Source organism: Stigmatopora argus, chromosome 20 (assembly GCF_051989625.1).
Source record: "Stigmatopora argus isolate UIUO_Sarg chromosome 20, RoL_Sarg_1.0, whole genome shotgun sequence".
Classification (NCBI taxonomy): Eukaryota; Metazoa; Chordata; class Actinopteri; order Syngnathiformes; family Syngnathidae; genus Stigmatopora; species Stigmatopora argus.
The window spans coordinates 5,287,621-5,310,513 of record NC_135406.1 but is presented as its reverse complement, the minus strand read 5'-3'; the positions used below and the strand labels follow the sequence as shown (position 1 = coordinate 5,310,513).

Here is a 22,893-nt window from a genome sequence, read left to right as displayed (position 1 = left end):
AATATTTTGAAGGGAATACAATAGCAAACAACCCTCGATAGGTTGCATCTGAAAGTCAGGGTGGAGGCGGGGCCAATAGAGCCAACCCAGGAGAAGTAAGGTATCAAAATATCAAACAAAATTAGAATTAAGTTTAGTGTAAGGTTAGATTAAACTTATTTTTGAGTGTCTGCATCATAATCCAAGTTCATTTAAATTTGTCTGTTATGTTACGAGCACGATGCCGTGCAAAAAGTCTCTCCGTCTAATTTTAGTACTATTAAACACATTTTAGTACTATTAAACCACCAGTTATTTGTTACTTTGTTAATAAATGGTGAATTAGAACAAATCAAAATGTTTTTCCAATCCAATATCCTGTTTTCGGTGTTTTTTTTTCAGAGGGTTGTAACAAATTAATTTGTTTTTTGTTCATTCCTATAGGAAAAGTTTGTTTGAGTTATGAGAATATCGACATACGAGCTCAGTTCCGGAACACATTAAGCTCGTATCTCGAGGTACCACTATACACAATTATCAAAAAGCGTATATTTACAAAATATTATAAGGCTATAAGCCCATCAAATGACTTAAATATATTAATATCTAACTATAATGTATATATATTTATACAATTGTAAATACTTTAAAACTGTGCTCACAGTGAAATGAATGGGAGCTTTAGTCCAAGTCCTTTGACTTCTTGTGGCCATGGGTCCAAGGTGGAGGCGGGGCAAATAGAGACAACCCGGCAGAAGAAAGGTATCAAAATTGAAAACAAAGTTTAGTGTAAAGTTAGATTAAATTTATTTTTGAGTGTGTCTGCATCATAATCCAAGTTCATTTATATTTGTCTGTTATGTTACGAGCGTGTTGCCGTGCAAAAAGTCTCTCCGTCTAATTTTAGTACTATTAAACACATTTTAGTACTATTAAACCACTAGTTATTTGTTACTTTGTTAATAGATGGCGGATTAGAACAAATAAAAATGTTTTTCCATACCAATATCCTGTTTTTTTCAGATGGTTGGAACAAATTCATTTGTTTTTAGTTCATTTCTATAGGAAATGTTCATTTGAGTTACGAGTAAATCGACATACGAGCTCAGTCTCGGATCGAATTAAGCTCATATCTCGAGGTACCGCTGTACATAGACAACTTCTTATTGGTTATATCCTCATCAAATATAAGATTGCACCGTACGAGTACAAACTGGAAGCTGAAGCACCATAAACAATCTACTAAATAGTAAATATCTTCTATTTACCACCCTTGACTCTGACCGAAAAATCTAATAATGTATCTAAAATAAAGACCAGCCTTTTGGCTCATAAATAGTTCCTCACCCCAAAAAATGAGTCAATACACTTTGTGAGAATCTCATCAAAACAGACGTAGCTCGCCAGCTAGCTGGGAGAAGACGCCCTATTCATTATTTAACCGGCGAAGGCTATGCGCAGTATGAGTAAAATTATCGGGAAAAAAAAACAAACAGTAGCGCTGAGAAGCTATTAGGGAACGAGAAGAGGAATTAGAAATGCTCAAGAAATACGCAGCTTCATTATAGCGCGTATATTTTTGTCTCTTGCTGCAGTCTCGCGCGTCAGCGTTGACAATCAAGTTCAGCAAAAGAGATTATGCCTCACGGAATGTTCAAAAAACCAAGAGCAGGGGGCTCTTGGAGGGCTCCAGGCAGAGATTTGGGATGTTGACATGCAACTCCAGTGATGCCCTCGGTCAGGGGAAAGAAAAATAAGTTGAGAAAGTTTCGTGATAACGGCAAACATATCCAAATAGAAAGCGCTTAGACACACACAGAGGGATTTTGAATAGATTAAGCGAACTACTATAAAAGAGCATTGTATTCCGGGTGGACTTAGGTGCACTTCTCTTAATTAACATACATTACATTATGCATATACATATTTTACACAGGCGTGGGGCATTGAATAGTTAGGTATAGTTATAAAAGCAAATATTAAAGCGCTATTTACATCGTCATGTACATACCCTTAAAATCGTTGAATTTTACGATATTTCTCGTATATAAGACGCCCCCTGATTCACAATTTTCACCTACATATTTATGATTTTAATAGGGAATACAAATGTATACGGTTTATTTTCATTCATAGACGTCAAAATAATTATTGTTTAGCATTTTATCTGTTTATTTTTTCTCTATTTTGAAATAAATGACCGTATCGGCCGCATTTTCTTGCATTATGGCATTTTGTCTTTGTCAACTTGCAGTTTTGTGCATGTGAAGTCTAATTTGTGCGCATATAAGCCGTACCATTGATTGAGTCATCATTTTATTTGCGACAAATACAGCGTATATGTGAGAAAATACGGTATGTGTAGCTGCATACAAATATAAGCATAGTTCAAGGGTGTCAACTTGATTTCACGTGGGCCGGACCATTTTAGATATAATATTTAGATTTTTTTTTTTTATAAATGGATTAAAAGAACTGGATTTAAAGCCCTGAATATTCATTTTTTTATAGATCTAAAAGAATGTTTATTTTAGCTTTTTAAAAATATATTTTTAGATTTTACAAAATTATTTTTGAACTAAAAACAGAAAAAAATGATTAAAAAATTACAATTATTGATTTAAAAGGGGGAAAATCAGGAAATTTAATATACATCTATACTCTTCATTCTAATTTGATCCTAAAACAGAAAGTCGACACCCATGATTTACTTTCTCGGGCCGCATAAAATGATGCGGCGGGCCAGATTTGGCCCCCGGGCCACCACTTTCACACCTGTGGCGTAGTTGAATCCTGATTACCGTGTTTTCCACAGTAGAAGGCACCACATATTAGAAGTTGCACCATTAACCTTTTAGCTGCCAGATTGTTGCGAAAAATTGCATTTTACTTATGAAAGTCCGATTTTAAAGAGACTTTTTTGCATCCAAAAATACCATTATTAGCTTTCTGGGATCATTCATATAGTTATGAATATTTTTTCTTGAAAATTGTAATCTTTTTGGAGTTTAAAAGCTGAAAAAAAGTCCAGCAAAATGTTTGTCCGCACCCATCTTTTGATTACATTTTGCACAGGGTGATTATTGCATTGAAACATGTTTTTTGTCGTTTTTACGGGGTAGAGAGAGCATAGCGCTAACATCAAAATGTGCATTTTTGCTATTTAGGCCTTTCATGACTGTTTTAATTTTCACAAAAAATCTGCTGTAGGCGATGAGTTAAAATGGCTGAGTATAAAATTTGTTTTGCACCGAATTATAAGACGGCGGGATTGTGTTATACATCCACTAGATCACATGTGTCAAAGTGGCGGCCCGGGGGCCAAATCTGGCCCGCCGCATCATTTTGTGTGGCCCGGGAAAGTAAATCATGGGTGCCGACTTTCTGTTTTAGGATCAAATTAAAATGAAGAGTATAGATGTATATTACATTTCCTGATTTTCCCCCTTATAAATCAATAATTGTAATTTTTTAATCAATTTTTTCTATGTTTTTAGTTCAAAAATCATTTTGTAAAATCTAAAAATATATTTAAAAAAAAGCTTAAATAAACATTGTTTTAGATCTATAAAAAACTGAATATTCAGGTCTTTTAATCCATTTATAAATAAAAAAAATCTAAATATTATATCTAAAATGGTCCGGCCCACGTGAAATCAAGTTGACGGTAAATTTTACATTATTTTGGGAAACATATACACGAGGATGTTTGAAGTTATATTTTTTTATTTGATGACACTCTAGAGCATGTGTCAAAGTGGCGGCCCGGGGGCCAAATCTGGCCCGCCGCATCATTTTGTGCGGCCCGGGAAAGTAAATCATGAGTGCCGACTTTCTGTTTTAGGATCGAATTAAAATGAAGAGTATAGATGTATATTAAATTTCCTGATTTTCCCCCTTTTAAATCAATAATTGTAATTTTTTAATCCATTTTTTCTGTGTTTTTAGTTCAAAAATCATTTTGTAAAATCTAAAAATATATTTAAAAAAAGCTAAAATAAACATTGTTTTAGATCTATAAAAAAAACTGAATATTCAGGGCTTTTAATCCAGTTCTTTTAATCCATTCATAAAAAAACATATCTAAATATTATATCTAAAATGCTCCGGCCCACGTGAAATCAAGTTGACGTTAAAGCAGCCCGCGAACCAACCCGAGTCTGACACCCTTGCACTAGATGGAGCTATGATTGTAGTGGTTAGGAGTTGTGTTATAATTCAACAGGAGGGAGCTGTGCTAAAAAAATGTCATACAATGATTAACTAATATTTGTCCATATATAACACACATATATAACCCTAACCCTATCACTACTTTGAATAAGACAAGCACGTCTCCGGATTTTTGTGAACTGCAGTGAAGAAGACAGCTGTTACATAATTCATTTGTTATCAGAACGGAAAAAGGGGCCAATTGACTGCTACCTCAGATCCTAACCTTAACTCAAAGGAATAATTGAGGCCTGGCCCGGCCCAATCCAAGTCAAACTGGAGACCTACATATGAGTAATGGATTCATTACGAGACGCACGGGGGGAAACGGAGATTGAGTTGGGCTTCCGCGAGTGAGCACGGGCTTCTCATTTGTATCTCGGAATATCGGTGACGGGAGAACAAGGCGGAGGCTGGAACCCGTGAGCCTGTTGGGCTGTGACAGGTCACTGAATACTTAATGGAGTTGTCAGGCGAGGCTTTTATGGTGGTTGGGAGTCGCCAAAATCCGAAGACAGAATATATCGTCAGTCCGGGTGATCTCGACGCAAGACGGATTTCTCAAGGACCGGCACGTCGGCCAGGAGCGAATGGATACCCCGGCGCTCGGCTCGTCACTCATTTACCATTTCAAATCAATTAAAAGACCTCGGGACAAAGCGGTAGAACGGCACGCAGGGGAGGCGCGTAAGCCAAAACAAGTGTGAACCGCTCACAGTAGTGCTCAAAATTCATTGATCGACTCGCAAAGCCGTGACGGGAGGTCAAAGACTCCTTGAGAGGGGCGATGTTTGAGATTCCAGGGTGGGTTGTGGGGGCACTCAGTGAACCTCGCCAAAGCGCGGTTCAGTTTAGCATTTTTATCGCTCAGTCTTCATAGCTTTTCCTTATTTGATGGCGCCGGATGGGCTCCGAATAATCGGCAGTTCCGTCCGACATTGAAGATGACTGAGTGAAAGCGATTTGCAGTTCAAAGTAAGGCGGATACAGTAATACCTTGAGATATGAGCTTAATGCGTTGCCAGACCGAGCTTGTTTGTGAATTTACTCTTATCTCAAATCATTTTTTCCCATAGAAATGAAGTAAATACAAATTAATCTGAAAACAAACCAGGATATTACAATGGGAAAACATGTTTTTATTGGTTCTAATTCACCACCTACTCATAAAGTAACAAATACCTATCTAGACTTGACGGTACTCGGATGATTCGTCGAAAGACGTTTGGTCCCCGCACGTTTGGTCCCCGGACGTTTGGTCCCCGGGCGTTTGGTCCCCGGGCGTTTGGTCCCCGGGCGTTTGGTCCCCGGGCGTTTGGTCCCCGGGCGTTTGGTCCCCGGGCGTTTGGTCCCCGGGCGTTTGGTCCCCGGACGTTTGGTCCCCGGACGTTTGGTCCCCGGACGTTTGGTCCCCGGACGTTTGGTCCCCGGACGTTTGGTCCCCGGACGTTTGGTCCCCGGACGTTTGGTCCCCGGACGTTTGGTCCCCGGACGTTTGGTCCCCGGACGTTTGGTCCCCGGACGTTTGGTCCCCGGACGTTTGGTCCCCGGACGTTTGGTCCCCGGACGTTTGGTCCCCGGACGTTTGGTCCCCGGACGTTTGGTCCCCGGACGTTTGGTCCCCGGACGTTTGGTCCCCGGACGTTTGGTCCCCGGACGTTTGGTCCCCCGGACGTTTGGTCCCCCGGACGTTTGGTCCCCCGGACGTTTGGTCCCCCGGACGTTTGGTCCCCCGCACATTTGGTCCCCGGACGTTTGGTCCCCGGACGTTTGGTCCCCAGACGTTTGGTCCCCAGACGTTTGGTCCCCAGACGTTTGGTCCCCCGGACGTTTGGTCCCCAGACGTTTGGTCCCCCGGACGTTTGGTCCCCAGACGTTTGGTCCCCCGGACGTTTGGTCCCCCGGACGTTTGGTCCCCCGGACGTTTGGTCGACCGGACGTTTGGTCCCCCGGACGTTTGGTCCCCCGGACGTTTGGTCGACCGGACGTTTGGTCGCCGGGTTGTTATTGTTGAAACCAGCTCTCAAAATTATAATCATGAGAGAGAGTGAGTTTAATATCTAAATATCTAATATCAAAATATCAACAGTAAACTCTGTCATAATTTGACAGCGAGCGAACCCGGCGACCAAACGTCCGTTCGACCAAACGTCCGTTCGACCAAACGTCCGTTCGACCAAACGTCCGTTCGACCAAACGTCCGTTCGACCAAACGTCCGGTCGACCAAACGTCCGGTCGACCAAACGTCCGTTCGACCAAACGTCCGTTCGACCAAACGTCCGGTCGACCAAACGTCCGTTCGACCAAACGTCCGGTCGACCAAACGTCCGTTCGACCAAACGTCCGGGGACCAAACGCCCGGGAACCAAACGTCTTTTGACGAAACGTCTGGTCACGACACTTGACGGATGCGCTCATAACATAAACTTTAAATTCAACTTAAATGCAGTTAGATTCCTATACACACTTAAATCTTACGTTACACTAAATTTAAACCTTGTTGTGAGATAACCGATGCAAAGATGTTAATGTAATCCACTGTGGCTTTCGAGTAAAGAACTTCCTGCTTCTCCTTGCCTCAGAACCTAGCATATCCCAGTTCATTTTTTAAAATGATTGAACCAGCCACGACACGCTTTGAACGGTTTGGCTGGTGTCTTTTTCAGATGCTAGTTTGGCTTTCAAGTCCATGTAGATTCCGTTGGGTTTTTCGCAGATTATCGACTCAGTCACACCATCTCCAGTAAAAAAGAAAATGTGAGTGAAACGGTGTTGGGTTACACCCAAAAAGTCGATAGTAAAGGTTTAGCTAGTGGAAAGCATTGATCTAAAGCAGAGGAGAGGAAATGAGAGAAGGGAGCCTGAGCTTTGTGACCAGAAGTCGTCTTATACTCGCTGGAATGACTCATCAAATTACCATACTAATACAGATATGTTTATCTATGCCCAAACTGTTTTGTCTGATTAAAAGAAATGAGCCATGACAGCTTCATGGTGACGGTTCTTCTGAGTACTCAAATGAGTAAAAGCCAACAATACTCAGTGACTTCTCTACAATAAGCTGAGTCATTTTTCGGCATCAAACTTTGTGTGACTTGTCGTTAAACTGATTTTTAACTAATCAGGAAAAAAACAATAACATACGCAACGGTAATCTGGGAAAAATGGCAACTCTGAACATGAGAGAAGAACATCGAACCATTTAGTTGCACATGGCATCGCCGGATTTGATTAGTATTCCTAGCGAGGAATAGGAGAATCCGGAATGCAACACGGAAGGTCTTCCTTCAACTGGGCGCAAATTGTTCAGTGCCCTCGCGTTCTCTGCATCTCCCTCTCTCACGCTCGTCTTGTTTACTCTCTGACAGCCTAATTAGCATGCAATCAATGCTTTACCTGCGCCCCGACAACATACAAGGCCCCGAAATACGAGTAGCGAATCACCTCCAGGCACCGAGTGCCCGTTCCGAGTCATCCGTTGTCAATTAGGGAACCTATTTTTCCATGTCAAAAGTCACATTTTCTATGTAAATTGGGACTTAATACATCGCAACCAAGGGTTAAATGACCGCAAAGCTTTATGCTAACTGTGAGATGTGTTTGTAGCTTTTTCATTCATTTTAGCATCAACAAATATTCTGAACAGATTATCTCTTGAGCAAGGGTGTCAGACTCGGGTTGGTTCGCGGGCAGCTTTAACGTCAATTTGATTTCACGTGGGCCGGACCATTTTAGATATAATATTTAGATTTTTTTATTTATAAATGGATTAAAAGAACAGGATTAAAAGCCCTGAAAATTCAGTTTTTTATAGATCTAAAACAATGTTTATTTTAGCTTTTTATAAATATATTTTTAGATTTTACCAAATGATTTTTGAACTAAAAACACAGGAAAAAATGATTAAAAAATTACAATTATTGATTTAAAAGGGGGAAAATCAGGAAATTTAATTTACATCTATACTCTTCATTTCAATTTGATCCTAAAATAGAAAGTCGGCACTCAGGATTTACTTTCCCGGGCCACACAAAATGATGTGGCGGGCCAGATTTGGCCCCCGGGCCACCACTTTGACACATGCTCTAGTGTCATCAAATAAAAAAATATAACTTCAAACATCCTCTGGTATATGTTTCCCAAAATAACGTAAAATCTGTGTGTTTGTATTTACAGTATTCCCTCAATTTTCGCAGTTCATCCATCCCATAACCACCTGTATTAAGTGAATTTCCCAAAACACCATTATTATTCCCTCCCCCAATATTTAAACCTCCCATACACTTATCAAATGTATTTATTCGAATATAACGCGCAAAATGTTGTACCAAAAAAACTGAAGCAAAGTGCGCGTTATACACGAATCCCAGTGAAACACTGCCATCTGCTGGTGAAAAAGTCCCCTCCAAAGGCGTTACGCATAGGAAACATAAAAACCTGTCAGATGTTGGTAATTTACCGTCTTTTACAAAAGCCAGTCCTCTCCAAATAACCTTTGGCAAGTTTATAGGGTATTTTTTTTAAAATATTATGATGATGAATTTGACTAAGGATTGAAAAATGTAAATTAAATTTGAGAATTGTGTTCATAATGGTTTGTTTTACCAGGTTTCCGTACCATATGTTGTGAATAAATGCCAGTTACCAGAACCGGTGCATTCCAGATAAAAACTGAAAAAAAAATGTATATCAATTTTTAGTCACAAATTATGGGTGCGCGTTATACTAGAATAAATACGGTACTCTAAACTGTACATTACCCTTCTTAATGGTACTGTACATTTTTGTGGTCCTACCGGTAAATGTTATTCAGGTTAGTATTTATTATTACAGCAATATGACAGTATTATCTTATTTTATTTCATGTTTTTTATAAATGCCGACAAAGTGATTGCTTTTGTGTACTACAAACGAAGTTGACTTGAGTAAATATGCGGTACGCAGCATGAAAAGCCTGATTGGATTACAGAAGTGGCAAAATGGTGAAACGCTCGCCACTTGACGCGTTCAAATGAGTGTGACAAGCTTTTGTAATTACTCTCCTCTGCTTTAGTTTTGTCAGCAGTCTTTTGTCGCCTCTCACGCTATTGTTTGTCTAATTTAATGGGACAAAGTCATTTCACATTTGTAACCATATTAAAAAGCAATTAGAGTGTGATTCCAAGCCAACGCACAATGTCGGCCGTCAATCACGGCGGAGGGAAAAGACGCAAAAAAGAGGTATGGGCGGGACATTTTACGCCTAAAAAATGGAATCCAAGCGCACTTAAGTGATGGATAGCGTCCACCTTAGTCACGTATTGACAGCGGCATAACATGGCGTACGGCCAAAGTTCCTCTCGGCGTCGCGTTTGCGGTTCCTAAAGGTCGTTTTCTAACAACCGCCTTGCATTTTTTTTACACGACTTTGAAGCGGCGATGACCGAGGGCTATTCTCGATCGATCTCGAAGGCAGGACGGCGTGAAGAGCGCCGTCAAGTGCCTCTCAATCTGCCTGCCTCACCTGACATTTTCTCAGGTTGGGGCATGTATTGACAGTCCATTTCCCCCCCTTTCCCCTCGCTCTGTTACGCTTCCATCTCTTCTGTCGAGCACATTATTGTACAGCCCATCACGGTGTCCCCCTGTCAGGTTTCGCCTCGAAGAAGCGTCCCCCCCCCCCCTTAACACCATCTTTATCATTCCAGACACAGAGTCAACATAGCCAGGGATTCACCTCAGGTCGTAGCGTCGCGATCTCACCGACGGAACCCGAAACTGCAACGTTGCCGCCCGAGTGAGCCTCATGGGAAGCGGCGAGGGCGGCGAGGGTTGCCAAGCAACATACCTCGCCGCCCCTTTTGCCGCTTTTTCGCCGGTGCGCCATCTGGCCCCGCTTTTGTTTAGTCCAAGGGTGTCAAACTCAGTTTAGTTTGCGGGCCACATTCATGCCAACTCCATCCCTGGACCAGTTAAATTTTGGCCCAAAAGTGAACGTACTCACCCGCAAATTGTCCAATCCACTTCAACTGGGAAGGGGTGAATGAATCCCTCCCAGTCAAAATGCCAAAACAAAAAAGGACTGCAGAAGGTGATCAACAAAGCCAAAAAGATCATCAACTTCCCCCTTCCTACCCTGTCAGGCTCTACAAATCTCGATGCCTTAGAACAGGGGTAGGGAACCTATGGCTCGGGAGCCATATGTGGCTCTTTTCATGGGTGCGTATGGCTCTCGTTCTATGTCTATGTTCTACCTTATGTTCTATGTTCTATCCTATGTTCTATGTTCTATCCTATGTTCTATCCTATGTTCTATCCTATGTTCTATGTTCTATCCTATGTTCTATGTTCTATGTCAGTGGTAGGGAACCTATGGCTCGGGAGCCATATGTGGCTCTTTTCATGGGTGCGTATGGCTCTCGTTCTATGTCTATGCTCTATGTTCTACCTTATGTTCTATGTTCTATCCTATGTTCTATGTTCTATCCTATGTTCTATGTTCTATGTCAGTGGTAGGGAACCTATGGCTCGGGAGCCATATGTGGCTCTTTTCATGGGTGCGTATGGCTCTCGTTCTATGTCTATGCTCTATGTTCTACCTTATGTTCTATGTTCTATCCTATGTTCTATGTTCTATCCTATGTTCTATGTTCTATGTTCTATGTCAGTGGTAGGGAACCTATGGCTCGGGAGCCATATGTGGCTCTTTTCATGGGTGCGTATGGCTCTCGTTCTATGTCTATGCTCTATGTTCTACCTTATGTTCTATGTTCTATCCTATGTTCTATGTTCTATCCTATGTTCTATGTTCTATCCTATGTTCTATGTTCTATCCTATGTTCTATGTTCTATGTCAGTGGTAGGGAACCTATGGCTCGGGAGCCATATGTGGCTCTTTTCATGGGTGCGTATGGCTCTCGTTCTATGTCTATGCTCTATGTTCTACCTTATGTTCTATGTTCTATCCTATGTTCTATGTTCTATCCTATGTTCTATGTTCTATCCTATGTTCTATGTTCTATCCTATGTTCTATGTTCTATCCTATGTTCCATGTTCTATGTCAGTGGTAGGGAACCTATGGCTCGGGAGCCATATGTGGCTCTTTCCATGGGTGCGTATGGCTCTCCACCAACCTGTGAGGTAAAAAATGGAAATCACAGGTGAGAGAGCTGAGTCCCGAACGCACTAATATGAGCGTCACTGTGGCGTTGACACTACCTCTACCACCACTTTAATCATAATTTTGTGTTTTATTACTCTTCTGCATGCATAATCTCATTGATACTGATTGATTAGCAACAGCATAACAATGTTGTCAAAAGAATTCAGAGACTTTTTGTACTTTAAAAGTGGTGAAATGACAAAAAAACCCACACTTTTCATGTATTTTTACTTTTCAATTCTGAGAATGGCTCTCAAGAAATAACATTAGAAAATATGAATTGTTTATGGCTCTCTCTGTCAAAAAGGTTCCCGACCCCTGCCTTAGAAGGACGGAGAGCATTAAAAAAGACAATACGCATCCCAGCTTCCACCACGTCAACCTGCTGCCCTCTAGAAGGCGCTACAGAGCCATAACAGCCAAGACAAACAGACTCAAGGACAGTTTCTTCCCAAGATCTGTCACCATACTCAACTCGAATTCTGCACCTAGGACCTTATCTAAACGTATTACTACTACTTATACTACTTAGTTATTATGTTGACCACTTATCTATTACTATTTATCAATTATTCATTTATCATTACTCCATATTGATGATCTGTTTGTTGTCGAGTCCATAGAATTGGCGCTGAACGTCTCCAAAACTATAGAACAACATCAATGGTGCTGTTTCGATAGCAGGTGTCGAATAAACAAATGTGATTATGGATAAAAAAAATGGCAAAATGCAGTAGCGCACGCACTTGATGGCACAACTCAAAATAATCTAGTTTTGCAGAGAAAAGGAAAGCATATTCATTCGATTCCAGGTCCCCTAGGCTTGCGTGGGTGTTCTTCGGGTGCCTCGGTTTCCTCCCAGAACCCCAAAACATGCTGGGTGGAAAGGAATTTAATTATGAAAAAAATTAGGCGAAACACCTAGCGCAAGGGTGTGAGACTTGGGTTGGTTCGCGGGCCACTAACGTCAACTCGATTTCATGTGGACCGGACCATTTTAGATATAATATTTAGATTTTTTTTAATAAATGGATTAAAAGAACTGAATCAAAAGCCTTGAATATTCAGTTTTTTATAGATCAAAAACAATGTTTATTTTCACTTTTTTATATATTTTTAGATTTTACAAAATGATGTTTGAACTAAAAACACAGAAAAAAATCATTAAAAAATTACAATTATTGATTTAAAAGGGGGAAAATCAGGAAATGTAATATACATCTATACTCTTCATTTTAATTTGATCCTAAAACAGAAAGTCGGCACTCATGATTTACTTTCTCGGGCCGCACAAAATGATGCGGCGGGCCGGATTTGGCCCCTAGGCCGCCACTTTGACACCTGTGACCTAGCGGGCTAATTAGGGCCCATGGGCGACTCGTTTGACAACCCCGGTTCAGTCTGAACACTAAACCCAACGACTGATCCCGCCTCTCCGAATAAAGCGTTGCCAGAAAGAGTGATCAAACTCAATGCTAAAGCACCGAGGCATATTTATTATTCATAATTATCTATTTATTTATCTGATATCGCCGCACACACCCCTTTCTAGTGTTTCTTTCAATGTCAAAGTCAACCTGTACCCACCAGGCTAAACCATCTTCATTTGCGTTCAATCGTAGCCTTTCACGAGGCCCGCTCACCAACTTCCTGCATAATTCAAAGATTGCTGATTCGCTGGACAGTAACGGGAAACACTTGTAAAGTCAACGATAGCGAAAGATCATTTTCAAAGCAGTTGAATCGAATACGCCGCGTGCGAATGAACGCTCAAATTTTTAGCCTGTGCGGATAGACATTTTCCACAAGGCCAATGCTATCGGAGTGCTTTTAAAGTGTTTCCAAAGAGTGGCCAATAGCCATTGCGCACTTTAGCATCACTCACTGGACATTGGCCGGCAATATTAGGGAGGAAATGTGTGCAATCGATATTTTTTTTCTCTAATGTGTTATTTACTGCCGTCACCATTTTCATTGACCAAATTTTATCTTTGCAAATAATCCTTCTGTGACCTACAGCAACCAAAACCAATAAATACAAGTCCCCCTTAAGACAATTATTAATAATTTACTGACGTCAGGTTGCCACTCAACTACTTCTAGGAACGATTACAAAAAAAAAAGCCTTCCAGGAAGTCTTTTAGGTTTTCACACACAATAGCGAAACATGCAACAATATGGACTCCACAATTAAAAAGTATCCCGGGGAAAGAATGATTTTTAGAAAATGAATATTTACCGTTTTTACCGCTTCCACGTATAAGCCGTATACTTAAAATTGCCTTCAATTCGTTGAATTTTACAATTTGTCTCGTACAAGACGCAATCACAATTTTCACTTCCATATTCATGGTTTTAATAGGGAGTACAAATGTGTTACTTTGAAGGGAAAATCTTAAGAAAAATAATCGCACAAGGTATTTCTGAGACACTGTATGAATTGAAAGGATCGTCTGCTGGATTTCCGAAAGGATGGACGAAATGAAAAAGGAAGTCAAGTGAGCAGTACAACCAGGAAGTGTAGTAAATAGTGGTTAGGTTTGTCATCCCTAGGTAAGATGGCAGCGTCTTAAGCGAGCAAAGGCAGGCACAAGTGAGTTTTTTCATATTTTTATGCAAGATACAGTTGATTTTTGTCTTGAATTTCATTCATAGATGTCAAAATAAAATTTGTTTAGCATTTAATCTGTTTATTTTTTCTCTATTTTGAAATAAATCACTGTATCGGCCACATTATCTTGTGTTATGGCGTTTTATTTTTGTCACCTTGTAGTTTCGTGCATGTGAAGTCTAATTTGTGCGCATATAAGCCATACCCTTCATTCAGTCATCATTTTATTTAGCGACAAATACGGTGTATACGCGAGAAAATACGGTAATAATAAATCCATTCTCATTTCTTACGCTCTGAAAAAAAATTCAAATGTGTTTCATATCTCTTGGCAAAAAAATTGTGTGTTCGAGTCTCTGGATGAAATAATAGCATGAGATACACATTACGCAGTCATCAAGGCAGGTTTAGTCAAATATAATTTGTACACCTATCCTTGATTCAGTCATCATTTTTTATTTGTTACAAATACGGCTTATATGCGAGAAAATATGGTATTTTATTTTAGCAGCCTTCAGGCGCTAGCGGTAAAAAAAAACTGAATTTTTGACATGGTGAGTGTTTGACAAGCTAACTCTTAGCATTTTTTTAAGTCTTCTTGCTTTCGACGTAGCCTTTACAACTCAGGAAAATAATCTTTATCACCGTTTGTCCACCCTGCCCCGTCACATCCTAATCTGTCCTCTCGTTCCTCCTCCAACATGGTGTTTAATCAAAAAAAGAAAAATCTGTACTGCATATACCGCAGGCAAAGAACATAAGAGTAAGGCAGACATTCGAGGAAACAAGAGAAAGGGACAGAACCGGACTATTGATCGAGAAGAAGATGGTGCTTCTGTCGATAATGGCGGCTCTGCTGTGAGAGCCATGAGAGAACATTTTCCACTCACGCATGTTTGTCTCGGATATCCAGACAAAGAAAGCTACAGAGATGTAAAACGTGAATAGCGCTTAGCACAAAGAGAATATATACAGGGGTACCTCTACTTACGAAATCAATTGGTTCTAAAACTTCTTTTTTTGGTAAATTGGGCAGTATTCCAAAGTAAATATACAAGGGTACCTCTACTTACTAAATTAATTGATTCTAAAACTTCATTTTTGTGTAAATAGGGCAGTATTACAAAGTAAATATACAGGGCTACCTCTACTTACTAAATTAATTGATTCTAAAACTTCATTTTTTGGTAAATAGGGCAGTATTCCAAAGTAAATATACAAGGGTACCTCTACTTGCAACATTTATTGGTTCCAAAACGTTTTTTTTTTTGTAAATAGGGCAGTATTACAAAGTAAATATACAAGGGTACCTCTTCTTACAAAATTTATTGGTTCTAAAACTTCATTTTTTGGTAAATAGGGCAGTATTACAAAGTAAATATACAGGGGTGCCTCTACTTACAAAATTAATTGGTTCTAAAACCTCATTTTTTGTAAATAGGGCAGTATTACAAAGTAAATATAGAGGGGGTACCTCTACTTACGAAATTAATTGGTTTGAAAACTTCATTTTTTGGTAAATAGGGCAATATTACAAAGTAAATATACAAGGGTACCTCTACTTACAAAATTTATTGGTTCTAAAACTTCATTTTTTGTAAATAGGGCAGTATTACAAAGTAAATATACCATATAAATATGGTCAAACTGTCCCAGTTTTGTGTGAAAGATGTGATAAACCTAAAACATAGTAAAAAAATTAAGTATTAAAGTATTACAATTTTCTATTCGTGAAGGTGCATGAGTGCAAGGACGAAGCTAACATTAGCACACAAACACGCACATAAAAATAACATCAAATTATGAATTCAAAACAACTTAGCTTTATATATTTTTCCATCGCACCAGTAAATAATGAGAAAAATTGCTTTAACCACACTCAAAACAACTAAAAATAAAGCATGGAGAGTTGTTAGTGGGAGAATGTCAAGCAGGACGGAACGCTTGTGTGGCAATTTCAAAATAAAATAACACTAGAAGAACTCTATTGATCTTTTTGCACGGCAACGCTATTGTAACATAACAAACAAATTTAAATGAACTTGGATTACGATGCAGACACACTCAAAAATAAGTTTAATCTAACATTGCACTAAACTTAATTCTAATTTAGTTTGAAATTTTGATACCATTCTTCTCGCGGGTTGGCTCTATTGGCCCCGCCTCCACCCTGACTTTCAGATGCAACCTATTGAGGGTTGTTTGCTTTTGTCTTCCCTTCAAAATAGTCCGAAAAATTATGCACACAAATATCCTCACAATAGGATATACGCCTCTCGTATTAGCGAACAGGCTCCGCCATTCGCACTGACTAACCGGGAAAAAAAAACACTGAAAAAATGCAACAGGAGGGAGTTGTGGGGAGAGCGACAGTGGCCATGATGTTCTTATGAGCGGCCTCTCGCGTCCGTTGTCTGCTCGTATATCAACATTTGTCCCGTATCTCAAGATAAATATTTGCCCGAAATTTTACTCGTATCTCAAATTGCTCGTATGTCGGGCCACTCTTATGTCAAGGTACGACTGTATTGGAACAGTCATTTGCATATGAAAGGGTTTCGTAACCTGAAAAATTTGTATGTAGAGGTACTATTGTATGCAAAAAAAATGACTACTGGTTACCGCATTAGAGGAACTACTTCTGGAACCTATAACCCCGCCCCCCAACCGTGAACAACTCAACGCGTTAATCAAATGTGCACGGGGAACGGCACTCAAACATCATAATATAGCCATAAAATGCAGCATATAAAAGAAAACCCTCATCCCTGTTGTGTTAGACTGGAAGTGGTCCAGGGGGGGCGGGTCTGAAAGAGTCTGCCTACACTTTTATATTCCAGTTGAACATTCCCATGATGGATGAGGACGAAAATTTTTCAAAATAGCTTTGTTTTTCCCCCTCATATGACTTCCTCAGATGCTCGCCAGTCCACGCCGCGTGGCAGTCGTACCGTAAAGGCGGATGTGGACACGCGTTTGATCGGCGGCTAGCGACTCCCACGTCATTTATCGTCTCACGTCCCCGCGGCGAGGGAGGGTAAGGTCGTATAATTCCGTCTGTGAGACTTAAAACCCAATGAAATCCTTCCCAGGGCACTCGAACGGCAACAAGGACGCGCGGAATTCCACCGGGCTTTGGCGGAGGAATCTATTAGAACGGCTCCGCGATGGGGAATGAAAGATTATCGCCCTGTTGGAAAGCTACCATTTATCACCTCATTGGCCTCCGTGTTCACGCCCGCCTTGGCGCCGCTGTGCTCACGCTACGGAAAATCCATTACTGGTCTCGGCGCGGGGCAGAAGAGAGTTTTAACAAGCACAAAATATCGGAGAAACTGTGATTCCATGGATATATCTATATATATTTAAAAAAAGAAATGCTACGCCAACCTTAAATATGACTCATTGCTAAGAATTAGCATGAATTATTGATCATTCTGATTATGTCCAGAGAGAACTAAGGAATTAGGGTTTACTCCAAGAAATATGCTTTTAATATGAATTTCAAAAAACAGTTACCGTATTTTCTCGCATATTAGCCGCATTTGCGTATAAGCCGCACCCTTAAAATTGCCTTCAAATCGTTGAATTTGACAATTTGTCTCGTATAAGACGCCACCTGAATCACAATTTTCACTTCCATATTCATGGTTTTAATAGGGAGTACAAATGTGTTACGTTAATAGTTTATTAATTATCATATTTTTCTCGCATATTAGCCGCATTCACGTATAAGCCGTACCCTTAAAATTGCCTTCAAATCGTTGAATTTGACAATTTGTCTCATATAAGACGCCACCTGAATCACAATTTTCACTTCCATATTCATGGTTTTAATAGGAGTACAAATGTATTACGTTGAAGGTTTATTAATTATCATATTTTCTCGCATATTAGCCGCATTCGCATATAAGCCGTACCCTTAAAATAGCCTTCAAATCGTTGAATTTGACAATTTGTCTCGTATAAGACGCCACCTGAATCACAATTTTCACTTCCATATTCATGGTTTTAATAGGGAGTACAAATGTGTTACGTTAATAGTTAATTAATTATCATATTTTTTCGCATATTAGCCGCATTCGCGTATAAGCCGTACCCTTAAAATTGCCTTCAAATCGTTGAATTTGACAATTTGTCTCGTATAAGATGCCACCTGAATCACAATTTTCACTTCCATGTTCATGGTTTTAATAGGGAGTACAAATGTGTTACGTTGAAGGTTTATTAATTATCATATTTTCTCGCATAATAGCCGCATTCGCGTATAAGCCGTACCATTAAAATTGCCTTCAAATCGTTGAATTTGACAATTTGTCTCGTATAAGACGCCACCTGAATCACAATTCTCACTTCCATATTCATGGTTTTAATAGGGAGTACAAATGTGTTACGTTGAAGGTTTATTAATTATCATATTTTCTCGCATAATAGCCGCATTCGCGTATAAGCCGTACCATTAAAATTGCCTTCAAATCGTTGAATTTGACAATTTGTCTCGTATAAGACGCCACCTGAATCACAATTTTCACTTCCATATTCATGGTTTTAAAAGGGAGTACAAATGTGTTACGTTGAAGGTTTATTAATTATCATATTTTATCGCATAATAGCCGCATTCGCGTATAAGCCGTACCATTAAAATTGCCTTCAAATCGTTGAATTTGACAATTTGTCTCGTATAAGACGCCACCTGAATCACAATTTTCCCTTCCATATTCATGGTTTTGATAGGAGTAAAATGTGTTACGTTGAAGGTTTATTAATTATCATATTTTCTCGCATATTAGCCACATTCGCGTATAAGCCATGCTCTTAAAATTGCCCTAAAAATCGTTGATTTTTATATTTTTCTCTAGTATAAGATGCCCCCTGATTCACAATTTTTACCTCCATATTCATGGTTTTAATAGGGAGTACTAATGTGTAATTTCGAAAGGAAAATCATCTCAGGTGGTATTTCTGAGATACTGTATGGACCAAAAGGCTTGTCTGATGATTGCACATTATTTGGGTCAATATCATAAGGATTATCAATTCAAAAAGGAAGTCACGTGAGCAGTACAAGCAGGAAATATGTCCGTAGCAAAAATTTCTGGGTGCAATAATAGCATGAGATACACATTGCGCAGGTATCAAAGCTGATATTTTAATGATGAAGCGCCCTGCACTTTGTTTTATTCTACCAAGTCAAGAGAATAAATGCAATTTTCTTACTTGGATAAATAATGCTAAATAATAAATAAAACAGCACAAATTGTCATTCTGTTGCATAAAAAAAATGACAAACCCCTCCAAGCTAAGCTAAAATCTGTGCTCATATATCATTGGTTGTGGCGTCAATAACAGCAAAAACAGCGCCGGAGTGAAACAAATGGTGGCATAAAATTGCGTTTAATCGTTTTTCTGACGTGCCGAATTTATCAAAGGAAGCTCATCAATGCGTATGAATGAAATATTGTGTAGGACAACCAGAAGTTGGAAAATTATTTTAGAAGTTTTAACATTACTCTCCTACTATATAGACATACATACAGTTTACAGTAATCGCTCGAATATATATATATATATATATATATATATATATATATATATATATATATATATATATATATATATATATATGTATGTATGTGTATATATATATATATATATATATATATATATATATATATATATATATATATATATATATACACATACATACATATACATATATATATATATATATATATATATATATATATATATATATATATATATATATATATATATATATATATATATATATATATACACATACATACATATATATATATACACACATTATAGTTAGATATCAATATATTTAAGTCATTTGATAGGCTTATAGCCTTATAATATAGGCTTATAATATTTTGTAAATATACGCTTTTTGATAATTGTGGGTATCTCGAGATACGAGCTTAATGTGTTGCGGGACTGAGCTCGTATGTCGATTTTATTTTAACTCAAATGAAAGTTTCCCATAGAAATGAATTAAAAACAAATTAATTTGTTCCAACCCTCTAAAAAAACACCAAACACAGGATATTAAATATTTTTATTTGTTCTAATTCGCCATCTATTAACAAAGTAACAAATAACTAGTGGTTTAATATTACCAAAATGTGTTTAATAGTACTAAAATTAGACTTTTGCACGGCAACACGCTTGTAACGTAACATGAACAAATTTAAATAAACTTGGATTTTGATGCAGACTCACTCAAAAACAAATTTAATCTAACCTTACACTAAACTTAATTCTAATTTTGTTTTAAATTTTGATACCTTTCTTCTCCCGGGTTGGCTCTATTGGCCCCGCCTCCATCCTGACATTCATACGCAACCTATCGAGGATTGTTTGCTTTTGTATTCCCTTCAAAATAGTCCGAAAATGATGCACACAAATGTCCTCACAATAGGATAACGCACGTCCACTTACCAACGAGAAGTAGTATATACTCGTATTAGCGGTATTATGGTAGTAATAATGGGGGTGAACTTACTTTGCGGTTTTTCGTTTACCGCAACCATGTCTGTCTACATTAACCGCGATATTCGAGGGATTACCGTACTCGCATTTACTCTGACTTTTTCATTCGACAGAACGTCTCATCCGCTGATCGTTTTTGCAAGGGAGTTTCTGGGATTTATTTGTGTAGCCCATGCTTCTCCGCTCACAAACCGCCACTATTTCCGCACGCTACAACAGTGTTTATTAAATCATAACCGCGAGCGGCTGTGTTCGCCTGCAGTGAGACCAACAGCAAAGTGATTTAAGATTGAATACCAGAGTGCAAATATGGCTTTCGCCAAAGTCAAATGAGGCGATTGAGCATCCAAAATATGTCGCAGAAAAACGCGCACTGCATTGAAAACCTTACCTTGGTTTTTAGAGGACAAACTCCAGGTGGGCTCAGATACAATTAGTAGAAAAAGGGGCAAGAAGAAAGGGTCTATCACGAGAACAAGGAGGCGGCTTAACCCGGGCCGCATTTGAGGTCAAGTGGATGAAATATGCCTTGGAGGGGTTTAAAATGGCCGAAAGGACGCCCCCCAAAAAACGAAAAACTGCAGATATGACTATCCTTCAAAAAAAGGGAAAAGACGGGCGCCAACGTAAGCCGAAAAAGCAGCAAAATATGCATGTAGAAAATCTAACACTGGGTTCAATTATTTGCTATAGAAATTCATGTAGTTGAAAAACCTGGCACAGCATGAATTGTAACATATATGATATCTACATGTGCTCGTCAAGTAAAATAAAACCTTTTCTAAAAGGCAATAAATGAGCTTGCAGCTGCATTTCCTTTCATTTTGATTGTTTTGAACGAACTACTAAAGGAAATTAACGTATTTCCCGCACTATAAGGCACAACTAAATGACTTCAATTTTCTCATAAGTGCCTTATAATCCGCAGCGTCTTAAATATGGACCAATATTGATTGAACATTGTATGAAAATCCTTTTAGCACAGCTCCATCTAGTTTGTGTAACATCTCCCAACTACTACATCTACTACTACAACTGCAAATACTACTACTACTACAACTGCAAGTACTTCTACTACTCCTACAACTGCAAGTACTACTACTACTACTACTCCTACAACTGCAAGTACTACTACTACTACTACTCCTACAACTGCAACTACTACTACTACTACTACTACTACTACAGCAAGTACTACTACTACTACAACAACAACTGCAACTACTACTACAACAACAACTGCAACTACTACTACAACTGCAAGTACTACTACTACTACAACTGCAACAACTACTACTACAACTGCAAGTACTACTACTACTACAACAACTGCAAGTACTACTACTACTACAACAACTGCAAGTACTACTACTACTACTACTACTACATCTGCAAGTACTACTACTACATCTGCAAGTACTACTACTACTACTACAACTGCAAGTACTACTACTACTACTACTACATCTGCAAGTACTACTACTACATCTGCAAGTACTACTACTACAGAACGTACTACTACTACTACTACATCTCCTAGTACTACTACTACATCTCCTAGTACTACTACTACATCTCCTAGTACTACTACAACATCTCCTAGTACTACTACAACATCTCCTAGTACTACTACAACATCTCCTACTACTACTACAACATCTCCTACTACTACTACAACATCTCCTACTACTACTACAACATCTCCTACTACTACTACATCTCCTACTACTACTACAACATCTCCCACTACTACTACAACATCTCCTACTACTACTACAACATCTCCTAGTACTACTACATCTACAACATCATCAACAACTACAACTGCAACAACTGCTACCACTACTACCATTACCACTACTACTACCACTACAATTTTCATTCATCGAAGGTTCGCCTTATAGTGGGGGAATTACGGTAATTGAACGTGACTGAAGTCAATGAGCATTTCCTGCAGCTCATTTGTTGACAATAATCAAGTAGAAAAAAAGAGCTTGACTTACGGTCATTACAAAATGAGCCTCCATAGGACGTCATGGTGCAGTCGCAGGTGAAGCCCTCCCACTGTTGGAGACAAACCCCTTGATGGTAGCATGAGTCCTCCGTACAGGTGGTACTTGGTCCTGAAACAGAGAAGTTCTGGTTGGTGTGCAAGAAAATCAAGCTTGGACTGAAGATAATTGGGAAGCTGACAGTTTAGGACTATTATTTCAAGAACAAAATGTGCAGGGGCTGTGCTTTGGTATTTATCAGGGTGTGTATGTGGATGTGTGGGTGTGTGAGATCAAAATGGCAAAGGACAACAGAGCTATAAAACAATACAACGTTGGCCTCACAGTTCTGGGGTCGAGGGTTCGATCCCAGGTTGGTGCTCACTGTGTGGCGTTTGTTCTCTCGAGCTTGCATGGGTTTTCTCCGGGTACTCCGATTTC

General features: G+C 39.1%; 1 protein-coding gene across 11 annotated transcripts in view; it reads right to left on the bottom strand.

Annotated features, from left to right (window-relative positions):
- Window positions 1-22,893, bottom strand: part of nrxn2b (neurexin 2b) — a 390,097-nt gene that overhangs the window by 148,859 nt on the left and 218,345 nt on the right. For all 11 annotated transcript variants that reach the window (XM_077589547.1, XM_077589542.1, XM_077589551.1 and 8 more), the window contains one exon: window positions 22,465-22,584. In XM_077589547.1, the coding sequence (XP_077445673.1) occupies window positions 22,465-22,584 (120 nt within the window). The remainder of the gene's footprint in view (window positions 1-22,464; window positions 22,585-22,893) is intronic.